The sequence below is a fragment of the Strongylocentrotus purpuratus genome, unplaced genomic scaffold (assembly GCF_000002235.5).
Source record: "Strongylocentrotus purpuratus isolate Spur 01 unplaced genomic scaffold, Spur_5.0 spur5_scaffold_15, whole genome shotgun sequence".
In the NCBI taxonomy this organism is placed as follows: domain Eukaryota; kingdom Metazoa; phylum Echinodermata; class Echinoidea; order Camarodonta; family Strongylocentrotidae; genus Strongylocentrotus; species Strongylocentrotus purpuratus.
The window spans coordinates 13,407,945-13,428,320 of NW_022145600.1; the positions used below are offsets into that span (position 1 = coordinate 13,407,945).

Here is a 20,376-nt window from a genome sequence, read left to right on the forward strand (position 1 = left end):
TCTTTTTACGAAAAATAAATTAAAAAAGTAAACAAATAGGCAAAAGAAAACAAAATTAATTATCACAAATAATAAAAACACAAACACGAAACAAAACAAGAGAATAATCTCATATAAAACTACCCCCTCCCCCCCCCCCCCTCTCTCTCTCTCTCTCTCTCTCTCTCTCTCTCCCCTCTCTCTCTCTCTCTCTCTTTAACTCTGTATTCATTATCATAATTTTTCATTATTATCATTATCATACTTGTAACATTATTATTATTGGTATTATTATTGTTATTATTGTTATTATTATTATCAATTATCATTAGCCTACTTATTTATGATAAAATACCAATACTACTATTACTACTACTACTAATAATAATGATAAAAACTATATTCACAATAATAATAACAATATTAAAAGTAGTAGCAGAATTAGAAGTAGAATTAGTAGTAGTAGTAGTAGTAGTAGTAGTAGTAGTAGTAGTAGTAGTAGTAGTAGTAGTAGAAGTAGTAATAGTAGTATGAGTGGTAGTAGGCCTAGTAGTAGTAGTAGTAGTAGTAGTAGTAGTAGTAGTAGTAGTAGTAGTAGTATCAATATTATTATCATCATTATTATCATTGCTGTTATCATCATCATCATCATTGTATCTTGTTTCTGTAATCTATTTTTCTTCATGTACATAGTACAACATGAAGAAAATGAAATACTTAATTAAAATTAATAAAAAATAATATAATACTATTAAAGGTAAAGACCAGTAATGGTCATGCGATTGCATTGTGAAAGAAACGTTGTGGAATCGATCAGAAAAGGTCGATCATCTAGCATCTAGCATCTGCAAGGTTCTGGAATCATCAAAATGATAAGAAATTTGGCTCATTCTTCGTAAAGTTACAAGCACTATACACAGAAAGATGTATATGGGACTACCCTATCTCTCTCACCAGACCATGAGAGAAATAAATTTACCAAATATATGAATTAGTAGGCGGTTTCCCGGCAAATTTTTTATCATCATGTATTAGTCAAAACATATTCTTTCACATGATTGGTAATGAGAGCTTCCATTTCATTTTTTGAAATTGGGGCGTTGCCAATACTGGTCTTTACCTTTAATATAAAATAATATGACATATTAATAAACATTGCTACATCCTATTCTGCAGAATATTATAATTATGTCTGCATCAAGATACGTACATATTTTCAGTTTATAATTATTAAAAAAATGTTTAATTGACTTCATTAAAATGCAATATAACGCGGCATGATCATGCAGTCGATTGTAGAATTAAGGTGAAAGTGAAAGGAGACATCAGAAAGAGAACCAGACCATTATAGATCTATCGGTGCTTGATAAGTCTCACAAAACATCAAGAGAGTCAAGAACATGATACGAGAGAGGGGAGGGGTAATCATATAAAGACATATTGTAGGCTGAGAAAAAGAGATAGTAAATAGAGAGATGGGGAGAAATAAAGACAGGAAAAAGAAGGGATAACAGCTAGAGAGAGAGAGAGAGAAAGAAAGAGAGAGAGAGAGAGAGAGAGAGAGACTATTAGAGAAAGACAGACATAGAGGTATATAGGGACGTTTGAGAGAATGAGAGGGAGTGTATTACATTTGAAAACAAAAGACTGTCTTGATAGTAAGATTGTTTTAACTGTATCTATAAGATATAAAATATAATCTCACCTAATCATAAACGTGTATTCGTGCATTTTCTACCATTGCCAGAAATATATCTAATATATATATATATATATCAGTTGGCTAGAAAATTTCGGGGGTGGGGGGGGGGGGGAGGAATTCACCCTTGCCCATCCACGATATCTGCCTTTAATTTCATTAATAGCTGTGCCGCCCATATCCTCGTCATCTTGGTTTATTGATCGCAGGGTAAAGATTGGTTTCGAATACATAAGCATACATGTACCTACACATCTGAAGTCACGTTTGGAAGCTTTCAGTAATTTCCGCCTTGTAATTTGTACTGCTTGTATAATACTGTTTATATTTCGACTCTTGGAGTGTTTGTGTTCAATTTGGCATTTGATATCACTGAGTGCGGTCATATTTAGTTCGTAGGCTAAATGTATATTTGTGGTTTTAATTGTTCCGTTTTCCGTGCAGCTTTAGAAATCCCCAAAACCTGGACTTTGACTTCAGTGTCAGTAAGAAAATGCTTGCAGTTTCTGGTCCGATCGCCTACGGAATTGTCGCCGAGAATATGCCACAGAAGGACGTTAAAGTGTGCTTTCTTGGCGTAAGTATACCGCACAGACAATATTTTCGAGTGCTTTAGTTGCTATGTTTTCTCAATGAGCCCGTTGGCCAATATAAATTTGAAGCGCGCTTAATCATTTTCTTTTGCCTTTTCTGGCCCTGATTTTGGATTGTAAGTATAACAAAATAGTGCAATAAAATGAGGTATTTTCCTCAGTCAGGCATATTGATGAAAATTTCATAATCACAACGTGAATTTCCTACGATTAACAATTACGCCTAATAATAATATACGCATAATATTTGCTTAATCATTGAAAAGCATGATGTTGGTTTGTAGAACACAACTGTATTGTTCCACGTATTCATGATTCATTTGACATTATAAGTACAACGTGTGCATTCAGAACAGGACTGCAGTGATCATTAGCTCTGCCGGAATCGGGAAAGTCCCCTTTTGTTACCCCCAAACCTCGCACATCTATAGGTCGAATAGATCTGACCCGAAGAACTTGGCTCCGTGTCGGGAACAGCTATAACTATACTACATCTCCTTATTATCATAACCCTTCGGAATAATGTATTCGTGTGACTTCCCTATCATTAGTGTAACAATCAATCATATTAACATAATTTCCTACGGCAGGACCTTGTTCAAAATGTAAAGGTCTTTTTACCCGGAATTTTGAGGTGGTATATTTCAGCTTGCAAGTACTGTAGGCCTATGATCCCCCTCCCCCCTCTCTCTCTCTCTCTCTTTAAGACGCCTCAGTATACTATCGTTTCGCGCCACATTCCCGCTTTCTCAAGATTCTTGGGAGCCCTGTCCTTCCTTACCACAATCATCATGATGATATATTTACTTTCATTTCATTTATTATAGAATTACTGTGTAGGGAAAACCAGTATAACCAAGCGATTCGTCAAAGGGAGGTTTGATGAGGAATACACCAGCACTATAGGGTAAGCTTCTATACTATCCCGACCACTTTATCAATCCTCCACCCCTCCCCCCCCCCTATCTCTCCCTCTCATCTTTCTCTCGGTCTCCCTCTCTCTGCCTATCCCAGGATTCTTATCTCATGTTCTCCTTTTCCCCCCTGATCTCTTCTCCGTCTCTCTCCTCTCACCTCCGCTTCTTAACCTTATGCCACAATATCACTATATTGTCGTTACAACAATATTTCATATTACAATGATTACCTACGGCAGGACCTTGGTCAAACAAATAGATATAAATGTCTTTTGAACCGAAATTTTGTGGTCGTATACCGAGCCCTTACTCTTTAAACACTGGCTGGAACGGCCGATAAGTTTAAATTCATAACCTGTTTTCTCAGTAAAGATCTTCTTGGCTTTATTTCAATTATAGTTATGTCTCTATATAAAAGTAGAAGGAAGTAAGTCTAGAACGGAAATATGAATAGCAAAGTCAGATTCGTACCACTTCCGGATATAAAAAGATGCTAGTTGTTTCTCTTGAGTCTAAGTCTAACATATTTAAACGAATACCATAGGGGTGTTTACATATTCACATTTTCAAAAGCTATTGTAAACTATAAGTTTTCATTTCATTACTGCCAGAACAGTGTATCTATTAATACATCTGTAGACTGTTTCTTGCTTTTGTTTTTATGGATGTGAAAATATTCCTTATTGAAACTAAAACTAAAATTCGCGATGGAGTCATTAGCTATTTTTTGGTAGCTCGCATGTATAGTTTTAGTCATGAAACTTATCACATCTAACCTACTTCCCCTCGCTCTCTCTCTCTCTCTCTCTCTGTCGCTCTCTCTCTCTCTCTCTCTCTCTCTCTCTCTCTCTCTCACTTTGATCTCTTTCTCTTGGTCTCACTCTCCCCCTCCCCCTCTCCCTCCTCCTTCCCCCCCTCTCTCTCTCTCTATCTCTCTATATCTCCCCCCTCTCTCTCTCTCTCTCTCTCTCTCTCCCTCTCTATCTCTCTCTCTCTATCTCTCTATATCCCCCTCTCTCTCTCCCATCATAGCGCCGCCTTCTTGTCAAGATCACTCTACTCCCAGAACATCGAATATCGTTTTGCATTATGGGATACGGCGGGACAAGAAAGGGTAACTATGATTTTATCTAGAAGATTTATTGAGGAGAAGAGGGATTTTGTTTGTTGGCGATATCTGGAATTTTGAGTATAACATCATTCATCTAATACTTTATTACAATCATTTACAAAATGTGTTTAATTGACCCCTGAAACTATTTGTAATCATTTTTTCCACCTAATAAATGACATTCTGTTCCATAATAGTATAAAATAAAGAAATCATCCCTCTTTCATAATTCGGTGACCATTATTCACTAAAGATATAAAATAATTTCTACAGTATTTATCTTTGGAATGACTAAGATTTAGAAAATGTTGTCAATAGGCAGCCATTTTGATGACAAAATAGTATATATATGTGTACCTAAATGTCATAAGATATCTAAATAGCATAACTATTATTGATCCACGGATAGCGATAATGATGAATCATTACAGCTGTATATCCTGTTTTAAATACTATAGGCAATTTGCCATTACCGATCAACGTATTATTTTATGTTCGCTTGAAAATACCAGGAAAGAAGAAAACTGGGAATAAATAAACACTTGTAAGTCGAGTATTTGGTGTCATGTTCGTTACACATCAAAATTTAATACATAATTATATTTCAAGTTTTGTCTCATCTAAGTTTTAGTATAGGGTATCAGCATATTAGCTGAATTTAATGTTTAACTTCACTTAAAGGTAATACAAAGTTTTGGTATGGGGTCATGAATTTGGTTGAAATGAACATATTGGAAGCATATGCGATCCAACAATATTCAGTGATCGTTGTCGCGGTTGAAATCGAGTCTAAAGTTATGAAATTGTAAATAATAAACTCTTCATGTCGTATAGCTCCCTCTCAAGGTCAAGATATTAATTAAGCTATAAAACAATGTTTCATGACTAAAATCAACCGATTAGCTATTCCCGTTTGGAAACTATATATCACAACTACATATTCTGAGATTTTCATGGATGCAGCTACCATTGAACAGCCGTAGGCGCTATTTGATTTTTTTTTTTAAATTTACCGGGAGCACCGGTAAATTCGTATATTCAATTTATCTCGAAACCAGAAGCGTTTTAGGGGCTAAATTTTCTAGTGCTTATAATACATACACAGGGGCATCCAAATATATCAAATTTGTAAAGAATCACTATCCACCCAATTTTCGAAATTGTACAAAACTTTGTATTACCTTTAAATGAATTCAACCTAACTTACCTTATCTTAACTTTATTACCATTATCATGATTATTATCCCCTGTTTATTTGTCTCGTAAAGTTTCGTTCACTAGCCCCTCTGACGTACAGGTCTGCAGCCGCCGCACTCATCGTTTATGACATCACAAATCAGGTAAAAGAATATAGATTTTTCTCTTAGGATGAGGCTAAGGGGTATCCCACCGGGGAGGGGAAATATTGCCCCTCCGTTGCAAATAAATGTTTCGATCCTTTCACTTTTTTCAATCTTCTTCTCCTTCTCCTCCATCACCTCCTCCTCCTCCTCCTCCTTCTTCTTCTTCTTCTTCTTCTTCTTATTATTATTATTTTTCGTTTTCTTTTGATCCAATTTTAAAAAAAAACAAATCGACATTCTTGTGCGATGTGAGGGGTAAGACAAGAGGCGGCCTCATGAGGGGTGGGGCGAGGGATCAAAGTGCCCCCATTTTCCAGGTACCCCAAAGTGACCCGTTTTACATAGGACAAGTGCCCCTTCTCCTTTGTAAGGACTGCTCCTTCCCTTTCTAAGAAGTGCTCCTTTTCCTAGGCCTAAAATATAAACTTGTTGTATTGCCCTTTGCGACCGACCCAAAAATCTGAAAATATACGGTTGGCATTTAAAAAAAGACTTTTTTTAAAACCGTTTTTTAAATTTTTTTAAATTAATGAATACAAAAAATATGTATTTTGTTTGTTTAAATGGAATATAAATGCATAAAATCAAATTATTCAAAAATTCTCACTCGTGCAAACCATGGATGATTATGAGGTTAAAAAGATATCAATTGAATGATGACGTTGAAACACATGTATTAAAACCATTCAAATCTGAAAAATATCGACCCAAAGAGGGCGACAAAAAAAGTTTAAAAAAAAAAAAGTTTTTATTTTAGACCTAAGTGCACTCCCACCCCATTTTTTCCTGATAAGATCACCTTCACTTTCTCATGAATGTCCCTTTTCACCTCTGATCAATGCCCCTTTCGAAATCTGATCAGTGCCCCTTTTCCTTCAACAACTGCCCTTTGTCATCTCTGGTAAGTACCCCTTTTCAGGAACGAGAAGTACCCCCTTACCACCTTTGACAAGTGCCCCTTTTCCTTTTGTAATAATTACCCCTTTCACCTTCTGATAAGTGCTCCTTTACTCTGTGATGATTGCCCCTGTTCAATTTCTGATAATTGCCCCTTTTATATTGATACGTGCCCCTTTTCTTTCTAATAAGTTGCCCTTTACCTTTTCATAAATGCCCCCTTTTCACCCCCAATAATTGCCATTATCTAAATCTGGCAGGTGCTTCTTTTCCTTTATAATAAGCACCCTTTTCCATTCTCATAATTGCCCCTTTTCATCTCTGGTTAGTGTCCCTTTTCAGGTGCGAGAAATACACCTTTTCACCTCTGATATTGTTGCCCTTAAAAAAATCTTTGACTCGTGCCCCTTCTCCTTCTTAATAAATACCATATTTCCTTCGGATAAGTACCCCTTTACCTTTTTTTAAATTTTTTATATGAGCCCCTTCCTCTTTTCAAAATGCCTCTTTTTACATCTGATACATGCTCCTATTAAAACATGATAGGTGTCCTTTTCCTCCAACAGATGCCCCATTTCTATTCTCACAATTACCTTTTATTATCTCTGTTAAGTGTCCCTTTTCAGGTGCAAGAAGTGCCCCATTTTCACCTCTGATAATTGCCCTTTTTACTTCGACACGTGCATCTTTTCTTTTCTAATAACTGTCCTTTTACCTTCTAATAAGTACCTTCTTTTCCTTTCTACATAACAGGCAACCCTAATTCAAAGCGACTTAGATCTCTCTTTAATTTTCCCTAGAACTGGCTCGCTACGCTTGCTTGCATTTATAGTTGTTATAATTATGTTACTTATTTAAGCACTTTTCAGTCTTTCTTCATTAGGGTTCGTTTTTGTCCTATTTATAAGATGTAATTTTTTCACACTGCGCCCTAGCAAATCTTAAACTGTTTGCTCGCTCGCTTTGCTCACTCGAAATGTAATATTCAGACCAACACATCCAACTGCAAGTATGTTACATAAGCAGTATCTTGTGTCACGTAAAGCGAGAAACAAATATTTATGTCATCCTTGGTAGTGTAATCGCAATCATGACCATTTTCCAAAAATGGTGTATGTCCACTTTGAGGTTTCCTTTTGTAGGTGCCTTTTTTTTTCCAGAGAGCGCCCTCTGGGTAAGACTGTTATGTGCAAACACTGCTTGATACAACAACTAAGAGTAGGTAACTGTAGTTTAAATTATTACCTTTTTCAAATGAACCAACACGATACTGGTCTTTGTGAAGTTTGTCAAGAAGATGAAACAATTAAACATTTTATTTTCTATTGTACAAAATACGACAAAGATAGACGTCTCTTAAAAGAAAGGATTAAATTGAACAACCCCAATCTGAAACAATTATTGATGTCTAACCCAATTTTTACTCGTGAATTATTGGGTTACATATACGATACTAATCGTTTTAAATAGCTTTTAAAGCTATCAGGGATCCCCTTAACTTATGTCGTTCCTGTAATAATATATAAAATGAAGTATTTGCGGTTTTTCCATGAACAATTGCAACTAACTCCCATCTCGCCTTTTATGTGCATTTTATGCAATTTTAATATTGCAGCTTTTTTTTTTTTTTTTTTTTTTTTTTTTTTTTTTTTTTTTTTTAATTTTATAAAACCATATCACTATTAATTTCATTTCACCAAGGAAAGTCGCTCGTGGGCTTGATTTCCGAAGCCCACGCCAAAGCTATACACGAAATTGACTGGCGCAAATAATCTTTGAGATTGAAGAGCGCCATCTAAACGAAGAATCAACCAACAACTGCATAAAATACCAAAGCAATATTGTATTGAAGGGGGGGGGGGGGGTGCCCAACCAAAAATTGGTGTGAGTAGCAAAAGTCACGGTCGTTTTTTTTCTTCCTAAAAAAAAATATTTAGCAATCGTTCGATGAGGTTAATTTCTGGATCTCAGAGCTCAGGAGGGATGGTCCTGAGGAAATCTTGATTTATGTGATTGGGAACAAAGTAGATCTCGAATCGTACCGTGTTGTCGACCGGGAAGTGGCAGAGAGTTACGCCCAAACCAAAGGGGTGTTTCACTTTCATTCCAGCGCCAAGACTGGCCAGGGTGTCGAAGAAATCTTCTATCATATCTGTAAGTATTTCGAGAAACGTCATCTGCCATTTCTTTATCGCCTATTATTATGTATTTTCAGACGTAGACCCAGAGATATAATAACGGGTTGAAATTTATTTGAATCAGGGGAGTTAGCTTGAGATTGCCATATTTTTTTCACAACTCTTGAAATGACGGAGCTCAGGTGATCAACAATTTACATCATTTTACATCATTTTAATCAGTATGATCTACTGCTGTGTCGTTTTTCTACATGAAGAGAAAGGCAAAGGCGGTGTTTCAGAAAACAGGGTAGTCGGAGGAAGGATAAAATAAAGATGTGGTCCATAATCCCAAGGTAGCGTCCCTGAGAGCGACTGCCTTATTCTTCTTTTTTTGGTTGGGGGTGTCCTTTTCTTGATCCGTTAGAGCAAAAGGAAAAATTACCTTCTTCACAACTTTCCAATTGATTAAGGATCCTAAAAATCTAGATCCTAACGAAATTTTCATTAAGTTAGTTTTGAAAAATAATTGTACTTCTATTATAACAAAAAAATTGGCTCTCAAGAGCTCAATGCTATTTGCCCCTCGTCATTTTCTTCTTTTTAAATGAGTTTTGTGTGCTTTGTTAATCTTTTTTCTTCTCCTTTACTCCTTATAGGTCAAATGGATTCCACGAAGAGCTCAATAAAAGAAAATGGATGCAGGCATCATCAGAATACGGTCGATGTCTCCGATTCCGATGGAAACAAAGACCATCATCGATGTCGATGTCGGAGCACGTGATCACATCATCAAACATGATCACAAAGACTTTCGAAATATCATCATGAAGCGATTTCAGTATAGCCTTGCACATCGCCTTTTTAAATGCGCGAAGCTATTACTCAAACCGAGCATGATTTATATATCAACAACTGTATTATTTATTCCCCTTGTAAATTTGATGTGTTTTTGTGTTTTCTGTAACTCAAGAATGAAATGTGAACTGGTTGAATTAGGGCCTTTGTTGAATGCTCAATGTAAGCTTTAATATATGTTATTCTCATGAAACATAAATCGGGGCAAATCAATTTTTCACATGCTTAAAAATAAAATACAAACTTTTGAAAGGGATGACTAATTTAGCTGAAGGTAATACGATAGGATATGGAAATTTCCCTTGACTTGACTACTCTCTTTGTGAACAGCTATTATTAGAGTTTAAAAGCTCTGTGCGTGCGTCAAGAACAAAATTTGATTTAATGCTCGAGCTGAGTTGAATATACTTTTTTCACATGCTTGAATGTATATTTTTTTAAACACAATAAAACAACAAAGAGAATATATAACATATGGGAATGATTTTTATAAATATTGTAATTTTGTAGTTACATTAATAACAATTAAACAAATTTGACAATTTGAACATTATTGAAGGTAAGACCTTTTATGTGACACGTGAAAATAAGAGGCTTATTGAAAAGCGTGTCTCGTATTGGAAGCCCCTCTTAAAACTGAAATACGTCTTAATATAAGTGTATTGAGTAATTATTTATAATCATCAACAAAGTATGAAGCTGTGTTGTTTTTCAAGTGTTTAATAAAAAATGAGGTAAGGAAAAGGGCAAAATGACTTCAGAGTTACATGGAATTAAAACGAGAACAGATTGCTATTATCCATATTTTCATATAAGAGACTTCTTAAATTGACGTTCAACGAATAAACGCTCAGGCGAAAATAAATATTGTTCCGCGCTAAATATTCTTCACTTACCGAATTCTTAATTTCAAACCAGCCTAACCCTAATTTTTTACGCCAAAGAATTCCCGGATCAATCGCTCCGGGAACATATTAATATCTGTCAATATTTCTTGCCAATAAACAGTGCGATATTTACTATTGATGAAAAAATGCACTAAACGTTAAAAGAAGGAGAGGAAAAAGAACAAGATGGTGAAGGAATGGGGAAATATAGGTAAGAAGGAAAGAGAGAGAGAAAGAAATAGGCAACCTTACTTTTTCAATATTATTATTTTGAGATGGATTATGGAAGCGTTTGTTTCTTATTTTTTCAATTCAATGAGATAATTATTATAAATATAAGTTGTCAGCACTGTGGTGCTGAAATAAAAGTTGCAGTGTATTCAAATCAGTTTGCCCTGAAAGAGGTTGAAATTTAGTTTAAATTATTTTGACTTAAGCTAGAACAAGACGCCATTTAATATTAATGGGTGACTTTAAGTCTGTGAGTTATGAGTTATGACATTTGGTATCCAGTTTAATATTTATACGTCTGAGGAGAAGATGTATGGACCGGCCTCCGCTATTTTCAAGGCTCTAGAAATGTCAATAAATTGGATGTTTTGAACATTTTACCCCGGTCCCCAACATAAAATTATCCTCTGTACGGCCATGCATTATGGCTCAAGGCATGGGCACACTGAAGATTTTTTTTTCTGTTGGGGACCGGGGGGAAATTCAATGAATTATTGATAATAAATTCCTTTTTTTTAATTTGTGGGAACTGCCCCCTACCCTAGCCCCCGCTGTATACAGTCATGGTTCAGTGGCAAAGCAATGACTTTATAACTGCGAGGCCCCCGGATCAAGACCGTGTCGATGTGCTATATAAGTGCCCTTTTGAGGGCATTAATCCTCATTACTGTCATGTATGACTTAAGGGCGTAGGTCCCCTAGTTGATAAGCATAGTAGCATACACATGATTTAGCAGTCACGCAAAACAAACACTGGCAAATCATTATTCAATACAATCTGAGAATGTATAATATTATCTAGATCTATTAGGAATAAATCATTGTCAAAATAATTCCATAAATTGGGGTAAAATAAAATATTCCAACTTTATGAGCAACAGTGTACATCCATTAATATTTTCAATGTAGATGGCATGCTTAACCGAACTCTTTGTAAATACATGTCTTTATCAATGATGTATCTCTGTCAACGAATATTTTTGACAATGGAGACGTGTACATCCAATAAAATGTATTTATGATATTACCAACATCTTAGATCATGTTTTAGAAGGCAATATGGTAACGGTTCTTAATTGGTCCGCGGTTCGAGTCCCGCCGCACTAATGTCCTTTGGCAAGACATTGATCTACAGTAATTGCCACACTCCACCCAGGTGAAGTAAATGGGTACCTGGTAGGAATTTATTCCTTGAAATGCTAGAGCGTCGTATGGCAGCCGTGCTAAAGCCAGGGTAATAATCGGAGCGCCAGGAGGGTCAAATCTGACTGACATCATGGGGCGCTATACAAGAACCCACTATTATTATTAGTAGTATTGACAAGAATGAATCCAAACATGGACTGTGATGTAGATATCAGGCACGATCGAGGGGGGGGGGTCCTCGAACAGTAAAAAAATGAAAAAAGACTCAGAGAGAGAGAGAGAGAGAGAAGACGGAGGAGGAGAAGCGAAAGAGAAGCGAGAGGGAATGTGAAGTGGCAAGAAGATGAAAGACCCTTCCACATTGAGCCTTCCCATTTCATCCACCTAACTGTTCACCCTGTAGTTCAGTAGACTTGTTCTTTCCACAGTTTGATATTGGTTAAGCCCTTATTCAAAGTTCATAGCAATAGCTACTTTACATGCACAGAAATCTATGTATATTCATGTACTCTTTCCATATACAAGCTCTGTTATTTAATATTTATTACTTACAATTGTGATGCAAATGTACATGTGGCTATATATGCAAAATAAACCCCTGAAGTTGCAAGCATGCATAATCCCGGGCAGATCCCCTACAGGTAAGCATGGAGTGAAGATGCTGCTCTCTGCAAGTCAGAGCCACGCCTTGCCTTAGTCGCACAGACCACCCGACAATACAAAATAATTTCATCTCATCATAAACGTGTATCCCTGCACTTTTTTAGCATTGCCAGAAATATACCTAAAAAGATGGATACGCGTTCATTCACAGATGGCTAGAACATTTCGGGGGGGGGGGGGGGGGGGGGGGGGGGGGGGGTAAGTCACCTTTTCCCATCCATGATAGTGGCTGTGTCGCCCATATCCTCAACATTTTGCTGAATAGAGTACCGAAGTGCAAACGTCGTATTCGCTCCTCGGCTCGATTATTGGTTCCTATAACAACAGAGCCTTCGCACGAATTTCACCGCGATATCTTTCAAGCAACGGGTCGGAGCAGGAAAAATTCAATGTTTGGCGCCGGTGTGATCACCGCGCTATTGTTAAGCACAACACTGTTTTGAACCAGCTACCTTGACAAGTGAGTTAATATGACGTCATACTTTGGTACTCTAATGATCGCATAGTAAAGGTTCGTTTTGAGTAATAATAATAATAATATTTAATTTTTATATAGCGCTTAATACAAATGTCTCTAAGCGCTTTACAAATATATACTATTACCCCGGTCATTGGATTCAGTGCTTGCTCGCACACACTGTGTGCACAATCTCCACTCCCTGGGGAGCATTCCAGCCGGGCGTTACTTGACGCTCACAAGCTGTTTGACCAACAATGACGGTCGCATCCTACCGGGTACCCATTTAACACCTGGGTGGAGAGTAGCAAGTGCAGGTTAATATAAACAGGCTTACAAATCTGAAGATACATTTGGAAGCTTTCGGTAATTTTTGCCTTGTAATTTATACTGCTTGAAAAATCATCTTCATATTTTGACCCTACCGCTGAGTGCGATCATATGCAGTTCGCAAGATCGATATTTAATTGTGGTTTTGAGCCGTTTCCCGTGCAGCTTTAGAATCCCACAATCTAGTCTTTGACTTCAGCGTCTGAAAGAAAATACTGTCAGTTTCTGGTCCGAACACCTACGGAATTATTGCCGAGAATATGGCACAGAAGGACGTTAAAGTGTGCGTTCTTGGCGTATATGAGCAAAAACGTTTGGGGGGGGGCTGACAAAAAAAAATCCACATCACCCCACTCTAACATGCAGGCCCCGCTGAACGTTTTTCAAAGTGGGGTCTAGGGGCAAAGCCCCATCAGGGGGTCAGGGGGCGGAGCCCCCGAAGCTCAATTGGTATGGGCTTCAGTGGTGGATCCAGAAGTTTCTTACGGGGGTACGTGGCATGGGGTGAAATACATGTAAACCCTGATGAAGCGACAGAGCGAGGCTTTAGCGGCGAGGGAGCGGAACGACCAAGCGGGGGTGGGTCTGGGAAGGGGTTTTGACCCCCTTCCAGAGTAGGAATCTTTTGCAATTTGAGAACCACATTTTGCGCAATAATGTCCACCGGCACTTCCTGGAAGTGAGACGTTGTATATGCTTCGTTGCCGCACAATGCACAAAGACGATGGTCCGGTACTTCACCAGTTGTACTAAAAATTATATCGAGTGTATAAACTGTGTTGTTACGAGGGGCGTTGCTAGATCTTTTTCAGTGGGGGAGGGGGGAGAAGCCATCGATTACCTTCAAAACGAGCCACCAATTACCGACAAATATATTAATGCCAATGTCCCAATGTCTACAAATTTAACCCTGTAAACCCGGGGCCAGGAACTAAGTTATTTTTCAGTTCCCCTCTCCCGCGCGAAGCGCGGAAGCTATGACGTTTCATTTATTTATTAGAGAAAGAAGACGATTCATTGTACCGTTCTCGACTCTTAATCCTTGCCTGAATTCATTTTCGCCCATCCCGCGCTTAGCGCGGAAGCTTTTACGTTTCATTATTATTAGAGAAAGAGGTCGATTCGTTTCACTGTTTTCGACTTACAATCCTTGTCCGAATTCAGTTTCCTCCCTCCCGCGCAAAGCGCGGAAGCTTTGAGTTTTCATTAGATTATCAGAGAAAGAAGACGATTCTTAAAATGATTTTTTTACTCTTAATCTTTGTCTGAATTCAGTTCCCCCACCCCCCCCCCCCTCTCCCGCGCAAAGCCCGGAAGCTTTCGGCGTTTCATTAAATTATAAGTGAACGAAGACGATTTGTTGTACTGATTTCTACTCTTAATCCTTGCTTTCACATTTCATTAAATTATTTGGAAAAGAAGACGATGCGTTTCCTTAAATTTTTACTCTTCATCCTTGTCTGAATAGAGTTTCCCCCTCCCGCGCGTAGCGCGAAGCTTTGAAGTGTCATTAAATTATTAGGGAAAGAAGACGATTCGTTGTACTGTTTTCGACACTTAATCCTTGTCTGAATTCAGTTTTCGCCCTCCCGCGCGATGCGCGGAAGCTTTGACGTTTCATTAAATTATCAGAGAAATTGTCTAAATTAATTTTTTCTTTTCTTTGTCCGATAAAAAGTCACAGTTCTTAGGGAGAAAAAAAATTGCCGGCCGACCGAAATTAAACATCTCACCGACTTCAAACTTCTAAATTGATATAGTACACGAGCTAGATAGAGCAAGAATACCGACACAGCGGACCCGACACAGCAACATAATTGTCTATGCGTATCTTTCTTGCTCCTTCGACGTGGCGACTCCACCCAACATTCCCTTTGCTCTCTTACTCCCACCCCTCTCCTCTTAGGCTCTTAATACCGCCCTCTCTCTCTCTCCTCTCTTTCGTTTGTTTTGTTTTGTTTTGTTTGTTTTCTTATGTTTCCTTTTTCTCCTTTTTTTTCTTTCTCCTTTTTTTTTCTTTCTCCTTTTCTTTCTTTTCTTTCTTTTCCTTTCTTTCCTCTCCTTCCTCTTTTTTCTCCTTTTTTCTTCTCTTCTCTTTCTTTACTTGGTCATGGTTCAATTTAATTTGGGGGGGGGGGGGCTGGCGCCCCCCCCCCAAGCCCCCCCCCCCCACCAGTACGCCAGTGAGTATATCATACAGACAATCTTTTCGAAAGTGTTTTAGTTGCTATATTTGTCGATGAGCCCTTTGGTCAATAGGGATTAAAAGCGCACTTAATCATTTTTCTTTTGACAAGTGAGTTAATATGACGTCATACTTTGGTACTCTATTGATCGCATAGTAAAGGTTGGTTTTGAGTACATAAACAGGCTTACAAATCTGAAGATACATTTGGAAGCTTTCGGTAATTTTTGCCTTGTAATTTTTACTGCTTGAAAAATCATCTTCATATTTTGACCCTACCGCTGAGTGCGATCATATGCAGTTCGCAAGATCGATATTTAATTGTGGTTTTGAGCCGTTTCCCGTGCAGCTTTAGAATCCCACAATCTAGTCTTTGACTTCAGCGTCTGAAAGAAACTACTGTCAGTTTCTGGTTCTATCGCCCACGGAATTATTGCCGAGAATATGGCACAGAAGGACGTTAAGGTGTGCTTTCTTGGCGTAAGTATATCATACCAACAATCTTTTCGAGAGTGTTTTAGTTGCTATATTTGTCAATGAGCCCTTTGATCAGTAGGGATTAAAAGCGCGCTTAATCATTATCTTTTGCATTTCCTTGATATTGATTGTAATTGGAAGAGTGTAATAAAATGGGGTATTTTCCTCAGTCAGGCAAACAGATTCACTTATCAAAATCACAACGTGAATTTCCTGTGATTAATAGTAATGCCTCATATACGCATGATATTGTTTGCTTAACCATTGGAAAGCACAAAATGTTTAATTCTCATTTACTCTTGGAATGTGGGTTTGTAAAACACAACCGATATATAAAACATTTCTTGCATTGATATTACGTGCGCATGTCTGTGCGAGGTTTGGGTAACAAAAGGGGACTTCCCCATTCCGGCGGAGTCTCCGCAGTCCTGTGCTAAACTTGTCGGAAACGGTTAGGATTATACTAAATGACCCTTCGGAATAATGATTAATGTGTTCGTGACACTTCACGATGAAATTGTTTGAACATTTCGAGGAAGAAAGAGCTAATGTTTTCATTACAGTTTGCACTGTAAAGGCAAATATACTTTAAAAAGAATACCATTTACTCTAGACATAATTATGATTGATCTCTGTACCCCTTCTCTCGCTCTCTCTCTCGCTCTCTCTCTCTCTCTCTCTCTCTCTCTCTCTCTCTCTCTCTCACTCTCTCTTTAAGAAGCCTATTTACTGCTGTTTCGCTCCATATTTTCCTTTTCAAGATTCTTGGAGCCCTATTCTTCCTTGCCATAATCATCATGATGATATATGCTTACTTTCATTTCGTGTATCATAGGGTATCTGTGTGGGGAAAACCAGTCTAACCAAACGATTCATCGAAGGACGATGTGAAGAGGTATACGGCTCCACTATCGGGTAAGTTCCTTTACCCTCCCGACCACGTTCTCTCTCTCTCTCTCTCTCTCTCTCTCTCTCTCTCTCTCTTTCCCTCTCACTCCCTCTCTCTCTTCTCTCTCTTTATCTCTCTCTTTCTTCTTCTTCATCTTCTCTCTCTCTCCTAAATTAGGCTACATTTAATCTACAAATACTGGATATTTTCAAAATATGTATAACGGGCATAAAACCTACAACCTGAGGACACCACAGGCCAACAAAAATATCCCAAACTCTTGATCAAAAAAGGGAAATTCTGCCCGAAAAATGTCTGCTCCACCAGCGAGGGGCGTGGCATCTGGCGCCTGCGGGATCGATGGTCCCCCGAGCAGTGGAGAGCCGCCTACTCATGGTCCGCGGTCTACTGAACTATCTTAATTTATGACAGAAATGAGAGGCCTCTTTAATGAATTTTCCGCACAGGCAGGCGCGTACGCAGGATTTTTTCAAGGGGGGGGGGGGGGTTTAACATTTATAAATCGGTCCGAAAATTTCGCAACGACCCAGCCAGCCGCTGAATAAGCGGGGGGGGGGGGGGGGGGGGGGGGGGGTAAGAGGTCACTTTTTTTTTCTTTTTTTTTGGTCTCGAAATTTGGAAATTTGACATTTTGCTCAGTTGGGGGGGGGGGGTAAGGTCACCTTTTTTAGGTTGGCCGTGGGCATAATTTTTTTTTATACAAAAAAAAAAAAAAAAAAATCAAAAAGGGGGGGGGGGGTTTAAGTTTTTTTAGGGGGGTTTACATACATAAAATTACCACAGGGGGGGGGGGGGTTAACCCCCAAACCCTCCCCCCTGCGTACGCGCCTGCGCACAGGTAAATGCCAAACTTGATTCTGTAATCTGTGAAATCAATGCCTTGAAATCAGACGTAGCTGCCAGCCTGCCACCAAAAGTACCGTTAGAGATGTAGAAATAAGCTTGGCAAACGCTATACGGAAAGGATAAGGGATTTTGAGACGCATGCTTTTCCTAACATGCAGAGTGACCTCCTCAAGCTCAATGAAGAAGTCGAGCAGACGCTCACTCTTCTCTTCTCAGTCTATTTTGTGTGTATAGCGCTTAGAGACTTCGGTGGTAAGCGCTTTATAAGTGACGTTTTTATTATTATTATTATTAGATTGTACCGAATGGTCATACGTTTTATGCTGCGCAAAGATTCAATCAGTTTAATTTTGGCCATCATAAGAAGAGGGTTTAATATTGATGTAGACAGTGACGTACGCAGGATTTTTTCAAGGGGGGGGGGGGGATGTTTTAACATTTTGAAATCGGGCCAAAAATTTCGCAACGACTCAGCCCGCCGCTGAATAAGCGGGGGGGGGGGGGGGGGGAGGGGGTAAGAGGACACTTTAAAAAAAAAATTAAAAAAAAAAAAATTAAAATAAAAAAAATACCAAAGGGGGGGGGGGGGGTGGGGGTTTCCTCCAAAATACACACATAAAAATACCAAAAAAGGGGGGGGGGGGTACGCGCCTGGATGTAGACAAATGCTCATATACTCTTTACGGCTCATTTTATGTATGTTATTACCAAAGACGATGTAATCATACAATGTGGAGCAACAGGGTATGAAACGATGAAACGGTTGGCTCAAGACCGAGGAACTTGGAAAGAAACTTGGAGAGACACTTGATATAGAATTTTGAATGGGTCACTAAACCTGTCATAAACTGACAGATCACTATTGATGATGATTACCAAAGAAGAAAAAAGCCAGTCAGTCATTCAATAGTGTCTGACAGTAAAGTCTAGCATGTAAACGGGTTTCCTTGCATAATTTAAATATTAGGACACTGCTAACGTTTAAATTTTACAGATAGGACATACATGACATATTCATAATTCCTGCAAAGTTCTACAGAATTTGAGGTTGGCTGCAAAGGGGACATAGTACCTTCAACGCACGGGATACCAAAATTGTTATATACATCACACTAACACTCTTTTTCATAACAATAAGATCTTAAAAATGGATGTATTATATTTGTATAATCTCGGTTGTTTAAAAAAAACCTTTAGGAGAAAGAAAAAAAATCAGTAACCAGAAAACCTGTTGCAAATCTTTTTTTTATTAAATGAAGTACACAAGTCCCCACTCGACAATCAGATCAATTTCATCTACCACAGACGAGAACCGTCACTGTTCAAAAAACTTTTATATATACCGGACCACAGCTATGGAAATCGTTGAATGATAACATTTAATCAGCTCCTACGATTTTTTCATTTAAACGTAGACTTAAACAATACCTTCTGGATAGATACTATAATTAAAACGGCAACATGTATAGAGAAAACAGCTTTTGGAACAATAATTAAAACAAATTAAAAGATAAACCTATTAGTAAGATAAGACCAAAACATTGAAAAAGTAATGCCCCCGTCCTTCATGCTTCATCTTCCACTTCCTCTATCTTTCTTCTCTCTTCCTCTCTCCCTCTCTCTCTCTCTTTCTCTCTTCTCTGCTAGAAAGGTTATACTTGTTATTATTTCCATTATCTGTATTTTTTTACATTCACCAATTTCAAAGACAACATTTTTGTTTTGTAGCGAGGGGGGGGGGGGGGGGGGGGGGTGTATGATTACCTAAACATTTGTATACATACATTTTCTAATTATATTACAGAACACTTGTAACTTTTTTTTATTTCCAAGGGGTCTATAAAATACAAGCCATGCTTTTTTGATAGACTCCTCCACTACGTTTTACTTCTGTGCCAATCTTAAATGATTCATTTGAATATTATTGTATAATCCTTTGTCGTATCTTTGGTTAATATAATGATATTGAATTTGTATATATTGCATATTCATTTGATTATGTTATATTATGTGGAAATAAAAAAGAAACTACCTTGAATCTCTCCCCCTCTCTCTTTCTTCTTCTTCCTCTCTCTCTCTTACTCTGATCTCTCCCACTCTGTCTCACTCTCCCCTCTCTCTGTCTCTCCTCTCTCCCCCTCTCTCCCCTCTCTCTCTCTCTTTCTCTCTCCATCTGTATCTCTCCCATCATAGCTTCGCCTTCTTGTCAAGATCTCTCACCTTTCAGAACATCGAATATCGTTTTGCAGTATGGGATACGGCGGGGCATGAAAAGGTAACTATGATTTTTTTCTTGTGAAGATTTATTGAAGAGAAGAGGGATTTTGTTGGTTAGCGATATCGGGAATTTTAGGTGTAAACTCATTTATCTAATACTTTATTGCAATCATCTTCAAATCTGTTTAAGAGACCCTGGAAAATATTTTCTTATCATTTTTTTTTCATCACTATATGAATGAAATTCTGTTTCATAACGCGGTGACCATTATTCTCTAAAGATCTGGCATCATTTTCTATTTAACTTTGGAATGACTTAGAATTAGAAAATATTCTCATCAAACGCGTATATGTGTACCTAATTGTCATAAAATATCTAAGTGGCATAATTTCTTATTGATCCACGGATAGCAGGAATTATTATACTGAGCTGTAAGTCCTGTAATAAATACTATAGACAATCTGCCATTACCAAACAACGTGTTATTTTATGTTCGCTTGATAATACCAGGA

General features: G+C 38.0%; 1 protein-coding gene across 1 annotated transcript; it reads left to right on the top strand.

Annotated features, from left to right (window-relative positions):
• Positions 1-1,942: 1,942 nt before the first annotated feature.
• Positions 1,943-9,655, top strand: LOC115924276 (ras-related protein RABF2b-like). The gene is made up of 6 exons (XM_030986381.1): positions 1,943-2,255; positions 3,099-3,178; positions 4,221-4,302; positions 5,568-5,639; positions 8,477-8,693; positions 9,316-9,655. Exons 1-6 carry the CDS (start codon positions 2,172-2,174, stop codon positions 9,438-9,440), a joined length of 660 nt encoding a protein of 219 aa, XP_030842241.1. The 5' UTR covers positions 1,943-2,171; the 3' UTR covers positions 9,441-9,655.
• Positions 9,656-20,376: the final 10,721 nt, after the last annotated feature.

Bases quoted from the DNA above. Each gene is read 5' to 3' on its own strand.
- LOC115924276 (XM_030986381.1), top strand. From the start codon at position 2,172: ATGCTTGCAGTTTCTGGTCCGATCGCCTACGGAATTGTCGCCGAGAAT. The intron at 3,179-4,220 runs GTAAGCTTCTAT...CTCCCATCATAG, and splicing joins GAATACACCAGCACTATAGG to CGCCGCCTTCTTGTCAAGAT. The intron at 8,694-9,315 runs GTAAGTATTTCG...TACTCCTTATAG, and splicing joins AGAAATCTTCTATCATATCT to GTCAAATGGATTCCACGAAG.